Raw genomic sequence first — 18,820 nt, 5'->3', positions numbered from 1 at the left:
CATTTGTAAATATCGGCTGGTACTATTTACTAGCTTTTGGAAGAAAGCAATTTTTGCTTTTTTAAACAGTTTTGGATTTAACTGGGTTATGTCAGAGGAATTGGAGTATTTGTCACTCTGTTTCTTGCTGACTTCCCCCTGTGTGCACACTTAATGCGCTGAAGTAGTGATGGCTAGAGTTTTGCCTTTTCTTCCTCTCTCCTCGTCTAACTCTCGTAAAGTTGGTGAGAAATTCAGTTGGTTTCCTTATTCTGCTTACTCATCTGCTGAGGCCCACAACACCCTTTGTACATGATCAAACTGGAACGAAGTGGGGCAGGGTTAGCGTTAAATAATATTCCCTAGAAGTGCACTCCCTTTCTTTTATAGCTCTATTTTGTTTTTCCCTCCTTTCCCTGACCCAGCCATGTTTATGGCAATGTTTCTGAAGAGCAAATTATTTTCTCTCTTGAAATATGAACAATATCTTTTAAAAGAAACTCCTCTGTAAAGGAATTATTTCTTCTCCCTTCATGCAACTACTTCATTTTACTACATATAAGATAATGACAAAATGCATCATTTTTTTGCGCTCTCATCAGATTAACATGTTTGTGCTTGATTTTTACACCACTGTGAATCAAGTGGGAAGTTACAACTTCTGATTTGGGGATCTCTGTGAGGCTGGTCATGGTGTTGGTGCTTTTTGGTAACATGTCTGCTGCTAACAGCGGGTTCTGCAATGACCAGGGCAGACACTAAACTGTCGCCTTAGGGCAATGCTCAAGTTATTTGGTGATAACCACTGCTGCTTTTTCACTTTATGAGTTTCTGCCAACATTTCTGACACGTTCTCTTGCATTGTTTAAAAGTGAATAAGAGGCAGAAAGTATATGATGGAGCATTTTCTTCCTGCAGAGAGATCATTCCAAAGGGACTTGCTGATGCGGCAGGTGTCTGAATACCTGAGTTTCCTGTGCTGAGTTGTTGCAATATGTCTGGTTCTTGCCTGTCCTGTAGTTGTAGGTTGAATTCTTACAGTTCTGGTTTGAGCAGGACTTTAGTACTAGAGAATTGCAATGCACTGCTATGAGGCTGGATGTAAAATAACCTCTGTTTGCCGTCCTCTTTTATTGAATCATTCATGCAAGTTCTTTACCTTACAAGTTTTGTATCGTTAATAGACGGTGACAGAGCGGATATGCAGACTCTTGCTGTCCTAGGTTTGCTGCTCTGGTGATTTCTCTGCTTTTTACATCAATGGAAAAAGGAAAGAAGGGAAAATAATTGATACTTGAGCTGCTGGGTGACTGCAGGGAGCGCAGCAGGCCTGTGGGAGTGGAGGAAGAAGCAGTTTATGTGGCTAATCTGACCAGCTGGGGCTCCGTTTCTTACCTGGTTTGTGAATGGATAGCATTAAGAAAGAGAGTTTAGAATGCAAAGGGTTGTGTTTCTACAGGGCTTTCAACTGATAACCTATTCACTGTTTTATGCCTCTGTTTCAGGAAGCTCCGAGCCACGCTGGATGAGTACACCACCAGAGTGGGGCAGCAGGCCATCGTTCTGTGCATCTCACCCTCCAAACCCAATCCTGTCTTTAAAGTATTCGGTGCTGCACCCTTGGAGAACGTGGTAGGTGTCTCTAGAAAAAGCTATGTAATAAATTGCTCACCTCTGCAGATTTCATTCTGTTCAAGGCAGCCTTGCAAGCTTGGCAGTGATCTAAAGGTCGTGTTTAAAACCCTGGAAACAGGAGTTCAGGCTGTGTGGACACGAGGGTAGCACTGAGGTCCTGTCTTCACTGCATGAATGGTTGCCTAACACATCTCACCAGGGTTAAATATCCTGGATTAAAAATAAGAGGGAGCAGGTAGTGATGATATATTTGAACTCAGCTCAACTGTCAGTGCTTGCACCTTGTTGCAGACCAGACGGTAAATGGAGCAGATCCTGACCTTGATAAGTCTTGCTTCAGAACTTTTCTTTTAATCCAGTAAATACTTCCACTTGCCAGTGTTACTTGATATTTCATCATCAGCTCTTCAATGCGGCCACGTCTTTGGGGCCAGTGGGTGTTTTTTCTTGCCAGCTGTGGTGTTGTTTGCTCCTCCTGTTCTGCAGCACCTTGGGGAAGGTGGCTGGCCCTGCGTCCTTGCCCTCTCCTCTCCTGGTGCTCCTTACCTTGTTTACCTGAGCTTAACGATTCCCCACAGGTACGCAAGTACAAAAGCATGATTCTGGAAGACCTGGAGTCCGCACTAGCAGAGCATGCTCCTGCGCCTCAGGAGGTTAACTCAGAGTTACCGCCCCTCACCATTGATGGCATTCCCGTCTCGGTGGACAAGATGACCCAGGTAAGCAGCCAGACATGGCAGAATCACAGAGAGAGAGAGATTTGGCATCTTGCAGTCATGTTCTGTTATTTTGCAGTGGAGTTTATGTCTGAATCTCCAGGGGATGCATTTGATCTCCTCTTTCCCGTGGGACTGTAACAGCTCAGATAGTAGTTAGATGTGAAGCTTTGTTACTGGTGCTTATTTTCTACATGAAACAGTAGAAATGCTGGTAAGGACTAGAGCTCAGGCCGCTGGGAGCATGCCCCTTTGAGCTGTTTTTGTCACCTCCCATAAACTATGAACAGGGAAGATATTTATTCCGCACTTTGCAGTGATTTTTAGGCACTGAGGTCAGGAAGGTCGCTTGTGAAGTACCGTTGTGACTTTTGCTCCTTGGACCTTCCTTGTGTTCTCTGCTTTGTTCCCTCCTCTGTTTTCTGCCATGGATTGGAGCAGAGGGGAGCTTGCCAGTGGTTTAACTCCGGATCAGACCCTGAGGGAGATACTTCTGATGGAGCCAGGGAGTCATCTGCCCTTGGCATGCGGGGGACTCCCTTTGCTGGCCTACTTATTGCTAGGAGAAAGTGGAGGAGACCCACCAGAGAAGCTTCTTTGGTGTGGGAGGGATTGTCTGTAGGGAAATCTTCTTCCCCTGGGGTGCAGGACCTGAATGCAGGCAAATGTGTTTCGCAGGAGGCTCTGGATACACTCAGTGTGATGCACCACAACAAATTTTAAATGTTGAAAGCCAGTTTCAAGATGGAAAGGTTGGAGGCTTTGAGCAACATACAAAGAGGTGTTGTAGTAGAGCAAAGATGTGGGGATTTCCTCTGTGCTCTGCAGAAAGATCACATTCTGGTCAAAACACCATTTCCATTACTTAGGTGGAATGAGACAAGCTCACACTTCTAATAAAATTTTACAAAGAAATCTACTGTGCCTTGGCTGATAACGGATCATGTTCCTAATCCGTGACAGCGTAAGACAAAACTTAGTTGCTAGATTTTTTAAGCCACTGGGAAAGGTGGTATCTGCAAGAGCTGTTCACAGGCAGCTTTTGTTTTGTATCATTAACAGTTTCCCATGGAAATGGGAAAGTAAGAAACTGAAACATTTTACTTTTAAAGTAAAATGGGAAACCACCAAAAGATCACAGGTATGTAGCTCTGAGTTCATTTGTAGTGACAAACAAAATGCTGGTGTTTATCTGACTTTATGGCCTCATCACTGTAGTAATTAAGCTGAGTAACAGCAAGAGAAGTGCCATGGGCTTACAACAAGGAGAAGGAGACAGCTATTTGCTTGGGCAGAGGGAGGCCATCCTAGTGCGGGGCGAGTAGTGAAGCTGGAGTTGCCCGTACTCACAGCACGTGGGCTCTGAGGAAGGAGCAAAGACAATGAGCTGTTGCTGGTGGGGTGCTGGGCAGAAATGAGAGAGAGAGAAGTGAGTGTGGGTGAATGAGATCAAGGACAGGAGGTTGTTGCAATCCAGTAACACATCTGAAAACCTTCTCCGGTTTGCAGTGCGCAGAATATGTGCGCATATAAAAGGGCCAATAAAAAGATCTATCGACTGTTTGGCTGTTAATGTTGCACGTGTCGTCCAAACAGCAGTAAAAGTGACAAGCTCTCACTTCAGCAAAGCCCTCAGCTGGATTTATAACGCATATTGTTTATTTTTTGTGATAGAGTTGGAAATTAAATATTTTAACATCAAAGGCTGCTTAAGTGTTTTCTGCTTCTATTTTATGGATAAAATACTAATATCCATAGAAATCTGTGGATAAATACCAATACTTTTCATGTTAAGCTAAAAATAAGGTTGGCTTTTTTTTTTTCCAAACACGACATGGCCTTGGTCTTCAGGAAACCTTGCACAAAGATTTGGCCGAGCCCAGTTGCCCCTGGGGTTTGATTGCTCTGCATTTCCACGTGTGAAGCAGCTCTCCTGTCCAAGGCACTAGCTGCTGGCAGGACTTTCTTTTCTTCCCCGCCATGTGCAACACTCCTGTGTTCCCAGGCTTCTTGTGGCTCTGTTAAATGAGAAATGGTTTTTCTTCTCCGTGTTCTGCAGGGCCTTCAGTCAGCAAGTGTGCAAACTGCTGATGCAACAGCGTAGCAACGTAGAGCTTCTTATTTCAAGTCCTCTTGTGCTGCATTATGGTAAAATGAGTATCTTGTTAGGAGTAGCCCTCGTCTTTTTAGTACAATGTGGTAACTCAAAACAGCTTTGTGAAGTTTTCTCCTGAGCTGTGGCTGAAGTCTATGCTCTTTGTGCCCCGTTTGGCTAACCATTGCTGTCCCAGTTAGCCCAGCTGCTGTGGTGTGCGTGCATGTTGTGGGCACCCAGTGCTGTGCTGCCTCAGTTTCCCCAGATATCCTACAGCAATGATGTTTTGTAAATGTCTTTAAAAATTTTTTTGAGACCCTTGAATGGCTGGAGGCTGTTTGAGGACAGAACACTAGAATTAATGGACAGGACTGCAGACTCCTGGGTGGATTTTCACAACCCAGCAGGTCTGTCTTTTTGTAAAATTTTCAAGGAGTAAGATGTTGTGTGTGGCGCTTAGGAGATGATTTTATTGCTGAAAGCATCCAGCTGCCATATAGTTTTTGCCAGACTTGTGGGCAAGCTTTAAATAGAAACAAAACACAGATATACTGAATACAGAATCACAGAATCATCAAGGTTGGAAAAGACCTTGAAGATCATCTAGTCCATCCAACCATGAGGCCACCATGCTGTCTTTTCTTTTTTTACCACAATTGCAATTTGAAATATATTCATTTGAGAGCGTGGATGATAACTCTGATTCCTACATCGCTGCAACCAGTTGTGCTGCTAGAGGTGCCATTGGTTTTTTTGTAGGAACCTTGGTTCCCAGAGCTGCCAGTGTAGTTCTTTGTATTTGCTAACAAGAAATGAGATTTTTCAACTAAGTTGCACAAAGCCCTATGGAAAACCGAAATATTTATAAATATAAATTGGGCAGTGCAATTAAGAGGTGTGTCACAGGGAGTGGAAAAAGGAGGCCTCTGCTTTCAGCAGCTGCAGGTGTCAGCGGGCAGGTGGTAGAGGCATTAGCTCCTCAACGAGGAGATGAAAATAACTCTCCTTTTAATTGCTCTGCTTCCCTGGTGGTCTTGAGGGAAATAAAGCCTTTACTAGCCTGAGCAAAGATGCTTCGATAAACTTGAGAATGGAGAGCATCACCCACCTCAGCTGCACAGCAGAAAAATGTCTTGCAGTGGGGCTTTTACCCTGCAGCCATTACACAGAGAAATCTCAGTGTTTTATGGACTTTGACTACGTTGACACTGTACGTCAGAGTTGAGTTCGCCCCTAAACTTGTACTCAGTTGCTCGCTGATATGATTAAGGAGTGAGATTGGGTAATGCTGAGGTCGATGCTTCAGTCAGCTCTCACCGAGGTCACTAGAATTTGTTTATGCTTTTCTGAACAGGTGATTTGTCCTTTAATCTGACTTTTTTTAAACTTCATATGCCCCTGTGATTTGCGGTCTGCTTATACAAGCCAACAAAGTTTATCTGGGCCTCTCAAAAACCATCTTGACGTCTGTTTGCATACTGCCCTGCAAACAGCTTTAGCACAAACAGCAGATATCTTTATGTACGTGACTGTTTGTATGTAGGAGAAGCCAAGCACCCAAAGACGGTAACTAAACTCAGTTTGTGGCTGTTGGATCCTCTCCACGGAGGAGCAGGGACGATCTTGCAGTGCTTGGGCCCCGTCACCCGGTGCGAGGTTTGCTGGTGTTCCCTTCTGGTCCACGTCAGAGGTGTGGTACGGGGACAGCCTGAATTTCTGCTCTCCCAGCAGGTTGTTGGAGCATCCTTGTTTCGCAGTGGGGGCACCCCAGAGTTAGGAATCAGGTTCCCTGTGCAGCTGAGCTCTAGTCCTGGGCGGTTGTTCCAGCAGCGGGAAAGGCAGCGAGTCCTGTGAGATACTGGATGCAGGGATGGGTGGATACTTTGAACTGTCACGCAGGCAGCTGCCTGCTTTTACAGAATTTAAGCTCAGAGCTTGCATCGTGCCTCGTTTCCAGCAAGAACGAGCGGTCGAGTCCAGCGCTCAGATCTCCAAACTCTGCTAGGAAGTGGTGATCCCGAGAGGGACAGCCTGGTCCCCCGGTGTGCCCCTCCAAAACGTTAAAACTACTCACTCATCCGTATGATTTGAGCATGGTTTCAGGGTGGAAGAGAAGAAAGATTTGCATAAAGAGTAAATCCAGCCTACAGGGAGACCTACAGCACCTCCTGCTTTTCGCACTGATGACCAGGTTGTTAATTTTGGGTTGGATTCCTGTGGCTGGGCATGAACTAATGCATCTGCTGAGTGCTGTTACTTCTTGTTGAGGACATCCAGGCTGACCCCGTGCCTCGTCTTTGCCGTGATGAATTTATGACAGCAGCAAGCCCGCTTTCATCCTGCTTGCCAGAAAGAACCTGGCAGTGAGACCTTACAGAGTTCAGTCAGGGCCATGTGGGTTTTCATAGCAGGAAATTCGTGGTGACAGCTTGGTTGCTGCCTTGACAGATACCTGGCTTTTTAATCTGAATGTTTCAACATTAATTGGAACTTCTAAACTTAAAGAACATTTAATCTAAAATTGGCTGTTGCAAGAAAAAGGGCCAGTGAACAAATACCTGCGTGCTTTGCTGCAATTGCTGCTTTGCCCACTTCCACGCTGAGGAGCAGCCAAGGTCCTGCGTGGACTCAACTTTGTTTTTCCCAAGTGCTACTTTTTGGAGATCCTGAGGCTGAGCTGTGGGGACAGGTAGAAAATTCCCAGCATGGGTTTTGCTCCCTTCTAGAAACCACTTTCCTTAGCAGGGCATAAACATTAAGACCAGAGCATTGCTGGGTGCTCCACATACAGGACAGCTTGATCCCAACACTGGAGTACAGTTTTCTGCGCTTTGGGCCGTTGCAAATGGTAGAATCAGGATTAACTCACTCCCGCTAAGACTTGAGCTTAATGTTAAAACTGAAGATACTCAGTCTGTGTACTGAAGGGTGTCAAAGAAATATTTCTTATAGTTTCTCTCAAACCCTCCATACTAGAGATTATATGAACCCTTTCCAGAGCTGACAGCTGTACAAACTGGAGTGTGCTGCTGTCTTTTTTTTTTTTTTTTTTTTTTAACAGAGGTGGGATTTTCAGGTGGTTTGTGGATGGATGGAGTCAGCAGAACCGTGGCTCCCGCAGATGAAGCGGTTGCACCGGTTCCTCCCAGCTGTGCCCTGAGAGATGTGGGGTCTTTGTCTTGGTGCTGTAGCCTGTGTCAGAGCCCTGTGAGCTGCCCGGGTGAGGTCTCGTTATGGCACTAATTAGAGAAGTCCTTGCACTGGAGCAGGTTGTAGCACTGCTGCTGATTGTGTCTCTGGTGGATTAAAGGCAAACCCTCCTTAACAAGTGCCTTGAGTAGCTTGGCCTGCTGAACTCCCTAGGACCAGTAATTAATCCATCTGGTAACAAGGAGCATGGCTTGCAGATAACGATTCTGGGAAGGAGCTTTTAACTGGTTTTCATCAGGCAACTCAATGCCGTTAGCAGGTTTATTTGAATAAATGAGGCCTCAACCAGGGAACCTGAAGCATGTCGGGGGGACTGTTGGCCCTGCAATGGAAGCTGCATCATGGACAGGCTTGGCCGGGGCCAGGAAAAAGGGCATCGAAATGGTTTTTTGTGCCTCCATTTATGATTCAGGGGTTTGGTACAGCTTCTCTGAGGTGGCTCAAGATGTCCATGGAGTGGAGGAGCTGAAAAGCAGCTGCTTCTCTGAGCAGGGATGGTTTTTCTAGGTGTATATATACTCTGTATATGGACCCACACATATACTGGATTTTTATTGCCTTTGCCACTGCTGCAAGCTGTCTGCAATGTAGTAAATCATGCATACAAAGAAATAATTTCCTTTTTATGAAAACACACTTCAGTTTTTCTGTTTAACTGTGTAAGCTAGGGCCCACATTACATCTTCCAGTTGAGCTCTGGCTTTGAAGAGCAGTCCTGTGTCCGAAAGAGCCGCTGCAGATCCTGGTGCATTTAGCGGTGTGCTTAGGGGCTTTAGGCTTTTTGCAGAGACCACAGGGACAATCTGCACTCTCCTGTTCCTCTAAAGCGTTCCTCCCTTCCTCTGACAGAGCGATGTTACGGGGGACTTTAGTGCATACTCCCTATGCTAACATGGAAAAGGCAGTTTGTAAATGAGTTATTTGCAGCTTGGAGCCAACGGATACAATATCCAGACTGGAACTAGGACATCATTCAAGCAGGATCATTGTGGCTGAGAGGAATGGACACTCTCATGGCAGAAGATCCTCTGTCCTCTGCCAGCTGGGACCACATCGTGGCCATGGCAGCAACCGATGCTGGCCCTGGCGTACTCTTCCATGGCTGTACCCCAGACCCCTCAATATCCAGGCGTCTCGGGGCTCTAAGGTGGCCCGAGGACTCCCAGTGGCACTGTCAGAGGCTCAGATAACTTGCTATTAAAGCTATGAAAGGATGCAGGGAGGTGTTCTTAAAATGCAGCTATTTAACTTTAAGTTAACGTGGTTTTCTCTGACGTATGTGGTCGTGAGCTTGCTTTCTCTTCCCTCTCTGTTTCTACAGCTGAACCAGCCTTTTCCAGAGGCTCCAGACAGTCCCCAGCACAAAACCCAAATGTGTCATAAAGCTCTGAGTGTTGTATTCTCAGTGACATATCTGTCTGGGTCAATGTGTTGGTGACATGTCTTGATGCCATATCCCCTCGATTTGCTTTGCAAGTCTGTTTTTAAGGTGTTGTCTCCTGATGGTAAAGGCAGTCATTAGCTGACCAGTGTTTTTGTGGCTGCTAAGGAGAAGTAAAATCAGGTTGAAAGATGTCCCTACGCTTATAAAAGCTAAAAATAGACTCAGAAAATTAGTCCAGTGTGTGTTATATTCTGCAGGGGTGGAGAAGTGTATGTGTGAGATTATGTTTTTTACTTGAGCAGCTCACTGAGGCTCCATCCTCTTTGCAGCATGTCCAAAACATACATCAGCTCACATCTGAGTTCCTGTCCCTGTGGGGACACTGAGTGTGGTTTTTTTCCTTCGTTACTCAGATTTTTTTTTTTCTTTTTTCCCTCCCTTTCAGGTTGGCTAGCTCCCTTGGTGGTAGTGTTTGACCCATGAAGTGTGTTAATATAGTGTGTGTTTGTGCCTTGTTGTTGTAACTGGCTGTAACTTAATTTTGTCTCTGCTCTTCCACATGCTACTAAGCTGTTCTCAGCTGAGCCCTGGGAGAAGATGGTAAAGTATTTGTCCATCTTCCTTAGGCATTCAGGCCTCTTCCAGTTGATGGTTCCAACAACCATGGAAGTTAAATGTAATAACTTAGTACTATGCACCTCAAAACTACCAGAGATAGGAGTTCCTAAAAAGCTCTTAACCCTCTGATGTGGTTTGTTCCAGGCACAGCTGCGAGCTTTCATCCCTGAGATGCTGAAATATTCCACGGGTCGTGGGAAACCAGGCTGGGGCAAGGAAAGCTGCAAGCCCATCTGGTGGCCTGAGGACATTCCGTGGGCCAACGTTCGCAGCGATGTCCGCACAGAGGAACAGAAGCAGCGGGTGTGTATCTCCCATGTCTGTCTGTCTCAGACAAGTCTACTCTCCAAGTACGCAGGTCATTTACTGTGATCAAGGATGTGCAGTGGAGCCAGGAAAAAATGAGAACTGGGTGAAATAGCGTGACCAGCAGAAGCAGGGAGGTGATAGTCCCCCTGTGCTCTGCACTGGTGAGGCCACACCTGGAGTGTTGTGTCCAGTTTTGGGCACCTCAATACGAGAGAGATCTTGAAGTGCTGGAGCGAGTGCAGAGGAGGGCAACGAGGCTGGGGAAGGGCCTGGAGAATAAATCCTGTGAGGAGAGATTGAAGGAGCTGGGACTGTTCAGTGTGAGGAGGAGAAGGTGAGGGGAGACCTCATCACTCTCTACAGCTCCCTGAAAGGACGTTGTAGAGAGGTTGGTGCTGGTCTCTTCTCCCAGGGAATTAGTGACAGAACAAGAGGGAACGGCTTTAAACTGCAACAGGTTCAGACTGGGCATGAGGAGAAAAATGTTTCCCAGCAAGAGTGGTGAGAGAGTGGAATAGGCTGCCCAGGGAGGGGGTGGAGTCCCCATCCCTGGGTGTGTTTAAGGGCCGTTTGGATGAGCTGTTGGGGGATGTGGTGTAGGGGAGAACTTTGTAGTGGGGCTGAGGGTTGGACTCGATGATCCCAAGGGTCTTTTCCAACCTGAATGATTCTGTGAAAAGGTCTTGGGTATCAGTTATGGCCACGGATCCTGTATGTGTGTGATGTTCGTACCAACCTGTCCCAAAGACAATCAAGGAAAGCTGTCAGGGTGTGCAAGGGGCAGAACTTGTGCAGGCTGACATAGGTCTGGTTGGATGGGGAGGGCTGTGTAGTGAGGCTGCAAATGGTGCTGTGGCACTTGGTGCTTTCTTAGGTAGGGATGGTTTTCTACTTGTTGGCCCCAATCTCTTAGTTAGAATTCCTTGAAAGCTGGCAAAACGGATTTCATCGAGAAGCTTCCCTTCCCCTTGGCCAGATGTGCTGGTTCTGTATCAGTACAGCAATGCAAGAGCTCTCCAGGGCGATTTGTGAGTCCTGGGGAACGGAGGGGATGAGGAGAGAGGGGTTGGGTACTGGGGCCTTCTGTTGAATTTGTTGAAAACCGCCCAATAAAAGCAAACATGCAAATCGTAGCAGTGGCAGCACTGCAGTTAACCAGAAAATTTCTTTATGCTGACTCTCTGCTCCTTTTGATTCTGCTGGTAGGTGTCATGGACCCAGGCGTTGCGGACTATCGTGAAGAACTGCTACAAGCAGCATGGGCGTGAAGACCTGCTCTACGCGTTTGAGGATCAGCAGACGCAGCAGCAGACTACGACCACACACAGTATAGCACACCTGGTGCCGTCACAGACAGTGGTACAAACCTTCAGTAACCCCGATGGCACCGTCTCCCTCATCCAGGTGAGTGAAACCCTCCCGCTTTTCCATTTCCAGCACGGCTGACTCTGGGTCGAATTGCCTGCATCAGAGAGGTGGTTTAGAGCAAACTCATTTTAGTCTCTTAACTTTTCCTTCAAGAATTGGCTGAGGCCAACTGGAGGAGTTTCACTAAGGCCAAATGCCGGGTTCTGCCCTTGGGCCACAACAACCCCCAGCAGCGCTACAGGCTTGGGGAGGAGTGGCTGGAGAGCTGCCAGTCAGAGAGGGACCTGGGGGGATTGATTGATAATGAGCCAGCAGTGTGCCCAGGTGGCCAATGAGGCCAATGGTATCCTGGCTTGTATCAGCACTAGCGTGGCCAGCAGGGACAGGGAAGGGATCCTACCCCTGTGCTCGGCACTGGTGAGGCCGCCCCTCGATGAGTGGGTTCAGTTTTGGGCCCCTCACTCCAAAAAGGCCATTGAATGACTCGAGCGTGTCCAGAGAAGGGCAACGGAGCTGGTGCAGGGTCTGGAGCACAGGTGTGATGGGGAGCGTCTGAGGGAACTGGGGGGGTTTAGTGTGGAGAAGAGGAGGCTGAGGGGAGACCTCATGGCCCTCTGCAACTCCCTGAAAGGAGGGTGCAGAGAGGGGGGATGAGTCTCTTGAGCCAAGGAACCAGCGGCAGGCCAAGAGGGAATGGCCTCAAGCTGCGCCAGGGCAGGGTCAGACTGGCTCTTAGGAAGGATTTCTTTGCAGAAGGGGTTGTTGGGCGTTGGAATGGGCTGCCCAGGGCAGGGGGGGAGTCCCCATCCCTGGAGGGGTTGAAGAGTCGGGCTGACCCAGCGCTGAGGGATCTGGTGGAGTTGGGAACGGTCAGGGTGAGGTTCATGGTTGGACTGGAGGAGCTTCAAGGGCTTTTCCAACCGAGACGATTCTGAAATTTTGTCTTTATGTTTTAGCCCGCAGACTTGTTAACCCAATGCCCCCACCTGAAGAAGCAGTCTCATCCTCTCTCTTCCCCACTCCCATCCCTTGTTACCCTGTTATGGCAGTACAAACATTTCTGCAGCTGTTTGGTCGAGTGATTCAGGGATCTGACCTGGATTTAACAAACCCATTTACGAACAAATGCAGTTCACTGTGTGGCTGCACAACGCCTGTGGTGGCAATGGGATGGAGCGAGGGGAGGAGAGGTGTTGTGACTGCCTTTCTTTAATGGCATGAAACTTATCTTAATCTACAGCATTAGGTAGTTATGTGCCCCCTGTTCTTCATCTTACCCCTGAAGTGTAATATATATATTGCAAACACCAAATATATATTTACCTAATGATGTCCCCTGCAGCAAGGATGCCTCTTGCACTGTTTCACAGAGGAGGATTCAGGGCAGAAGGGGCTGTGTTCAGGCAGTGCCTGAGTGTTCCTGCTGTTTTCCCTGCGTTCCCCGTGGCGGGGGGCAGGTTCTGGCAGCTCAGGATGTCCAAAATTTAAGTGCTCTCTTGAAACTTCCCAAGAGCTCCCTGTGGGTGTGGGATTTGCATTTCAATTTCCCCCGTGCCTCTGCCTCCAAACCTCCGCTGCCCTCCCATACTGAACTGGCCCAGCGGTTTGTCCCATCATGTTTTTAGTGGAGTCTCAAACATCATTTTCTATTGGCTGTTCTCATCTCGCAGCCATGAAGATAAAAACATGGTGTGTGAGTTTGTTTGGATTTGTTTTGTTTTGTTTTTTTTAAAAAGAAAGCTTTTCAGTGATTGTTACAGCTTTCTGTTCCCCCCGCCAAGGCCTGGCAGACTTGCCAAGCTGGTTCTGTTTGCTCACCTGCTAAGGTACGTTTTCCCTTTGACTAGTGTTCTTTTAGGTGCTGGGCACCTGAGATCCCATTGACTTTCTGGCATTTATAGGTTTAATTCTCTTTAGAAACAAAACTGCACACCTCCCTGCCTTTATCTTTTCCCAGCTGTTAAATAAGGAAAAGGGAATTTCCAAAGGCAATGGGGTATCGAGGATGAGCTAATCTTTGCCGTGTGCCTGGAGACAAGAGATATGAACGTAGGGGACAGCATGAGAGCTGTGCAAAACTTGCTGCTGGGCCGTATCCACTCTGGAAACTGCCACAGAGTAACGTGGCTCTAGCGTGTGATTTCATCCCCCAGCCCTTTGAGACAGCTCCGTATTTCCTCTGAGCTCTGCAATTACTATTAATGTCTGTGTGTGCACGATGCTTTTTAATCTGAGAGCATTGGAGTGTCCCTTTGCCTGAATTATGAGGACATTTTCCTGCAATAACAAACGTGTTTAACGGCGTTTTGTTGGCTTCCATAGGTTGGCACTGGTGCCACAGTTGCCACGCTGGCTGATGCCTCAGAGTTGCCTACCACAGTTACCGTCGCACAAGTCAATTATTCTGCAGTGACTGATGGAGAGGTAAGGGCCTGGGTTGTGTTCGTGGTGCACAAACCAGAATTGTCCTGTCTGAAGTTCAATGGAATTAAATATTTTCTAGAATTAAGTTGTCACGGAAAACACCGAGCCTTGCTTCCTCACCCTGCAGTGTTAAGGGTTAACACACGTGTGAACATAAGACTCTAACATTTTCTATAGAAAGTGCTAAACTGTTGTCGCTTTGACACAGGACTGTACACATGCAATTATGGTGGAAGCCTCAGTTCTGAATTTCATACATTTTCCTTTTATATCTCCTATAGATTATTTATTTTGAGAGATCTGCTGTAGCAGATAGAGACTTAATGACGTACACAAGTACACGTTCGTGTGTTCCTATTTAATGACTGTTTCGTGTGTGCTGTAGATCCTGATGCTGGTTTGTCAGTTCAGGGTTGGGAGCGATGCCTGGGATATTTTGAACCTGTGGTTAGCAAAGGATATTACATGGCTGTGGGCAAATCCTGCGAGTCTTTGGCCACTGATCTCTGGACAAAATGGGACTGTTCCTTTGCTGCAGCTTTTTGGGATTTACTTGCAAACCTCCCTGAGAGCACTGTGTAAATGCATAGTAGTGTAGAGACAACTGAAGATACTGTGGAGTTACTGTTCTATTTACTGTGAACGTTTCTTCCACTGCTTTACAACTTGGCAAAGTTGTTTCTATCCAGAACTCAATCGGGCCATTTGGATTCTTAAATCTGAATGCTCAAATTTGCATACATTTACTTTTCCACTTTTTTCTTTTTAATCAAGTAATAAAGGGGGTTTTTTTGTGTGTGTTTAAGGAACATTCCTTTAAGATTATGAAAGCTTTTTAAATTATTTTTTTTTACCCTCCTCACCCCCAAACCCACCTTTAAATCAGGCTGCAGGTCCCTTTCTGCCCTTTTGCTCGCTGGAATTTCTGGCAGGCCAGGCTGCGCGCAGGAGTGGCGCAGTCGGGGCTGCTCTGCGTGAATGGGGCTGTCACAGCGAGAGGTGGCAGCACGAAACAGCTTTGTGCTGCACCAGACCCTGTTCCCATCACAGTGAAGCAGCCTGGCTCCGGGGCCGTGACCTTGAAGCACTTTGTCGCTGCTTGGAGGGTTTTCAAGAACCAGTTCTGTCTCTTGAGATCTGACAGAAATTTTTCAAAGGCACAAATAGAAATCAGGGGAACACAGGCATCTAATTCCTAACGTGAACAGGACATCTCAGCGATATCTTGGACAAAATAAAGATACAAAAATAAACTTGCTTTGAGGAATGAGTGCAGTTTCTCTGCACAGATAGAGCCACAGCCTGCTGGCAGCCTCTCTAGGGACTCTTTTGTCCTGCTGTCTCTTGCTGTGTGAAGATCTGAGTTAGCTCTGAGTAACCTGATGTGTTTATAGGATGCCGAGTAGCGTGGAGCAGGGATGCTTGCTAGGATCTCAGCAGCACAATCTTCATGTGAGTGTGGAGAAGAGCCTGGACAATCCCCACTTTTTCTCCAGGCCTTATTCCGTCCCTGTTCTGACACAGCTTAGGCATCTTTCCGGGGCCCCGTGTGTCACAGTGGAGACCTGCCTTATCACTCAAATGTGTGTTGCCATGTATTTGAAAAAATGTATGTCTGTTCTTCTGCATGGGTGGGAAGGGTGTCTTTCCTAGCTTGGGCTTGCTTCGGTTGGGTTTTGGCATGGCTAACAACTAACACAAACTCTCTTGAGATCTCTGCCATCTGCAACTTCTTCCTCTCTGGGCACTCAAACCTAGTTGCATCTTCCCTAAAAGCCATTGCCTTCCCTAAAATCAACTTCCTTTCTCCTTTTCACGATGCACTATCTCACTGCTTCCTCCCTGCTTTGGATCCTTCCGCCCAGGGTCAGCTCTGGGCGCAGGAGAATGAAGCAGTTGCCTTCTTGAACATCAGACGGCTGGGGATGGCTAAAGAGCTCCAAGTGCCAACTTTGCCTGCGCCCAAGTGCTCGAAAACCAGATTGGCAGCAGCTGAGGAGTGTGTGATAGCAGATGTGAGCGAGAGCACGACAGCTTCTCTCTCCCTCTCTGCTCTGTGATGGGACTAACCCTTTTCTTGCCCAAAGGCAGCAAAATTTGCTTGTCCTTTTGTGGGGAGCCTTGCGCCAGCTCTGCTTCTGTGGACTTATTAGCTTTCTTCGTCTTAACAAATTGAGGGCTTAGTTTTTCATCACCTTCTACAGCATTCTTACTTGTGAGTCTCAGCAAGATGGTGAGTGGCCTGAAACATTTATGGGGATGAGAACAGTGATGGGAGGGTGGGGGAAGATCTTCATCTTGCAAATCAGCCAGTAGGATTTGTCAGCTGATGTGCCTTCATCCTCCACTTCTGTAGAATTATTTTTTTTTTTTTTTTGGTCCAGTGCATATTTCTAGTTCATGTCCTGGTGGATTTTGTGGCTCATTATCTCATTAACTCATTATCTCTTGAGTTGTGAAGTCCCAAATGGAGAAACGTGGACAAGGTGAAAAATGAGCGACCAAGACTGGGTGAAGTTTCAATAATATGAAACCTATCTACGTAAAGGTCTGAAGTAAGGGAGTTGAAAGTACCTGAAATATATGAACAGAGTACTTTCCGTCTGCCATCTTCTTTTATTAAGTATATTGCTGCAACACAAAGAAATTCCAGTTGGCTCAAACCCACCCAAGTTCACAATTGTTGTACAAATAAATCCTGAACGGGAACATGGACCGTTCGCCCAAATGACAGCAGATGGGTGCAGACAAATCGAAATGGTGAGGCAAGCACAGCCCTTTTCCCTGTGGGATGTGATCCACACTTGGGGTTCCAGCACTGCAGAAATGCAGCAACTTAATAAACTGCCCAGGCTGGCTGGCAGTCATCCGAGCACAGCAACGATCAACACCGCTCCATTTTGTTGCGGACGTGGCCGGACAAGAGGGATTTGTAGGAGCTTGAGAGGCTTCGCAGATGTTTATGGGGTGTGCTTTCTGTGCATGTGAGAAAATGAAGGTTCTTGTTTGAACATACAGAGAACAGCAACTAAAATCATGGCTAATTAGAGAAACCCACTCGTGGCTGATAGAGGGCTGTAAGGTCCAGCAACGTTCTCAGATGGATCCCAGGCTTCCTCCCTTTTTTTCTGTGTCTCATAGAATCAGAGCATGTGCAGGATTCTGCAAAGACCACTTGAAACTATCTGACTCTTTAGGAGGCAGCTGTGCATTCATGGCATAACATCCTATCCTAGGGCCTTTCTTTTTGTTTTTCCCTATAGGTGGAGCAGAACTGGGCAACGCTACAAGGGGGTGAGATGACTATTCAGACGACGCAGGCATCAGAGGCCACGCAGGCAGTGGCATCATTAGCAGAAGCAGCAGTGGCAGCATCTCAGGAGATGCAACAAGGAGCAACTGTTACCATGGCACTCAACAGGTATGGGTGAGAGATGGAGGCTTGAAGCACACATGCATGACATTTCCTTCTAGGTTTTCACTCTAATGGCGCAAAGACCACTGTGTGCTGTCCCAGTAGAGGCTTTTCTTTAGCAAATTCCTGTCAGCTTATGTCCAGGTGTCTGCAGGACAGTTCCTGATTTCCACTGTAACTATAGAACACTGACATGGAAATTTCCTGAAAGGGGAAAGATGAGTAGTAACTGTACCCTCTAAATGATCTCATTTGTACAGCAAGGATCCAGTTACAGAATTGAGCTTGCTAAGCAAGCGAGTCGTGATGTGCTAATAGCACCTTTTAAGTATGCTGCTTTGTGTCTCCCTCAATATTATTAATTGTTTCTTACTAAAAGACTAAGGCTGAATTTCCCTGTTGTGTGGCAATATGGTCTCACTTCAGAAATCAGTCTCTTGTCCAGAGGCCAGTTTTTTGGGGGGTTTCTCCCAGGCGTGTTTCTGAAGTAGAAGGTGAATGAGCTGCAATAGTAATGGTGCCTCTTCATCTTGGAATGAGCTCTGTTAGGTTTTTGGTTGTACTCGGGTTACCAAGATCTGCAGCATAGTTCTCTACAGGTCCATGCAGCAGGAAGCAGTGTCTTTGCTCAGCTCTGGTGAGTTGCTTAAGCTTTGCCTGCTGTTCTTAAAAACTGGAAGTGGCTGTGTCACACCACAACTGCACCCTGAGAGAGCAGAAGGACCATAGGAAACATGCCATCAGCCCCAGCAACATGGGTTTCACACTGCTGAGGTGTAGACAAAATATTTTCCTCATCCAAATCAAGATTTTGGTCTAGAAGCTGTTGACTGAACAGGCCTGGGTTAGGACAAGGCACAAGTCCACACTGCTGATAGTTGGAGTAAAGCTCCGAGACCTTGGTATATACACAAATTACTAAAGCAGTGACCTTGATCTTGGGGGCACTCACAGCTCAGTTCCAAATTGCTGTTGCAACTGAATCACGAACACACGTAGAATTGTTTCTTCTCTTTGTGGTCCAGATTCAGGTCTCTTGTGTGTGGTTTTTTGTGCTGCCACAGAAGGTTGGTTAAGTAGGGTTTTTTACTAGTAGTTTCATTGTAAAATTGCCTTTTAAAAACAAGTGATGTTTTTAGGACACTATAAGAACAACAACTAAAGTAACTAGGCATGGGGTTGCAGGAAGAAGCCCAATCTCCTGGAATCCAACTTGCAGGATTTTATCCTGCACATTTCCAGGCAATAGATTTTTCTATGTGTTTTGTTTTTTTAAAAGTTTTTCTGGACTAGAACATCAGTGGGCTTTTGATTTTAATTTCATCCTATCACCACTAGTTTTAGCTCTTAAGGTCTCAATGAGCTGTTCCTTTACCTGCATTAGCTTAAGAAATGCAGAATCCTCAATAAAAAGCAGTGGTGTTAGAACTAAAAAGTGCCTCCTAGAAAATATGAATGGAAGAGCCTTCAACAAGTCATTTAGTCTCTGCTGTGCCTCAAGACAGGATCAGCTCCATTTATACCAAGGAAAACCCTGTGATAAGTCTGTTCAAACAGCTTGTACATCAGGAACAGTGTGAAACCTGTAGCAGCATTGCAGTGGGAATCCCAGAATCATCTGGTTTGGAAAAGCCCCTGAAGATCCTCCAGTCCAACCATGAACCTCA

At 46.6% G+C, this 18,820-nt stretch overlaps 1 protein-coding gene across 4 annotated transcripts in view; it reads left to right on the top strand.

Annotated features, from left to right (window-relative positions):
• Nucleotides 1-18,820, top strand: part of NRF1 (nuclear respiratory factor 1) — a 75,385-nt gene that overhangs the window by 25,186 nt on the left and 31,379 nt on the right. For all 4 annotated transcript variants that reach the window (XM_074828135.1, XM_074828136.1, XM_074828134.1 and 1 more), the window contains exons 4-9: nucleotides 1,485-1,611; nucleotides 2,193-2,333; nucleotides 9,782-9,940; nucleotides 11,153-11,350; nucleotides 13,637-13,738; nucleotides 17,002-17,159. In XM_074828135.1, the coding sequence (XP_074684236.1) occupies nucleotides 1,485-1,611; nucleotides 2,193-2,333; nucleotides 9,782-9,940; nucleotides 11,153-11,350; nucleotides 13,637-13,738; nucleotides 17,002-17,159 (885 nt within the window). The remainder of the gene's footprint in view (nucleotides 1-1,484; nucleotides 1,612-2,192; nucleotides 2,334-9,781; nucleotides 9,941-11,152; nucleotides 11,351-13,636; nucleotides 13,739-17,001; nucleotides 17,160-18,820) is intronic.

This window comes from Strix aluco, chromosome 5 (assembly GCF_031877795.1).
Source record: "Strix aluco isolate bStrAlu1 chromosome 5, bStrAlu1.hap1, whole genome shotgun sequence".
Lineage (NCBI taxonomy): Eukaryota > Metazoa > Chordata > Aves > Strigiformes > Strigidae > Strix > Strix aluco.
Note: the sequence above shows the minus strand (reverse complement) of the source record. Positions and strands in the feature narration are given on the sequence as shown.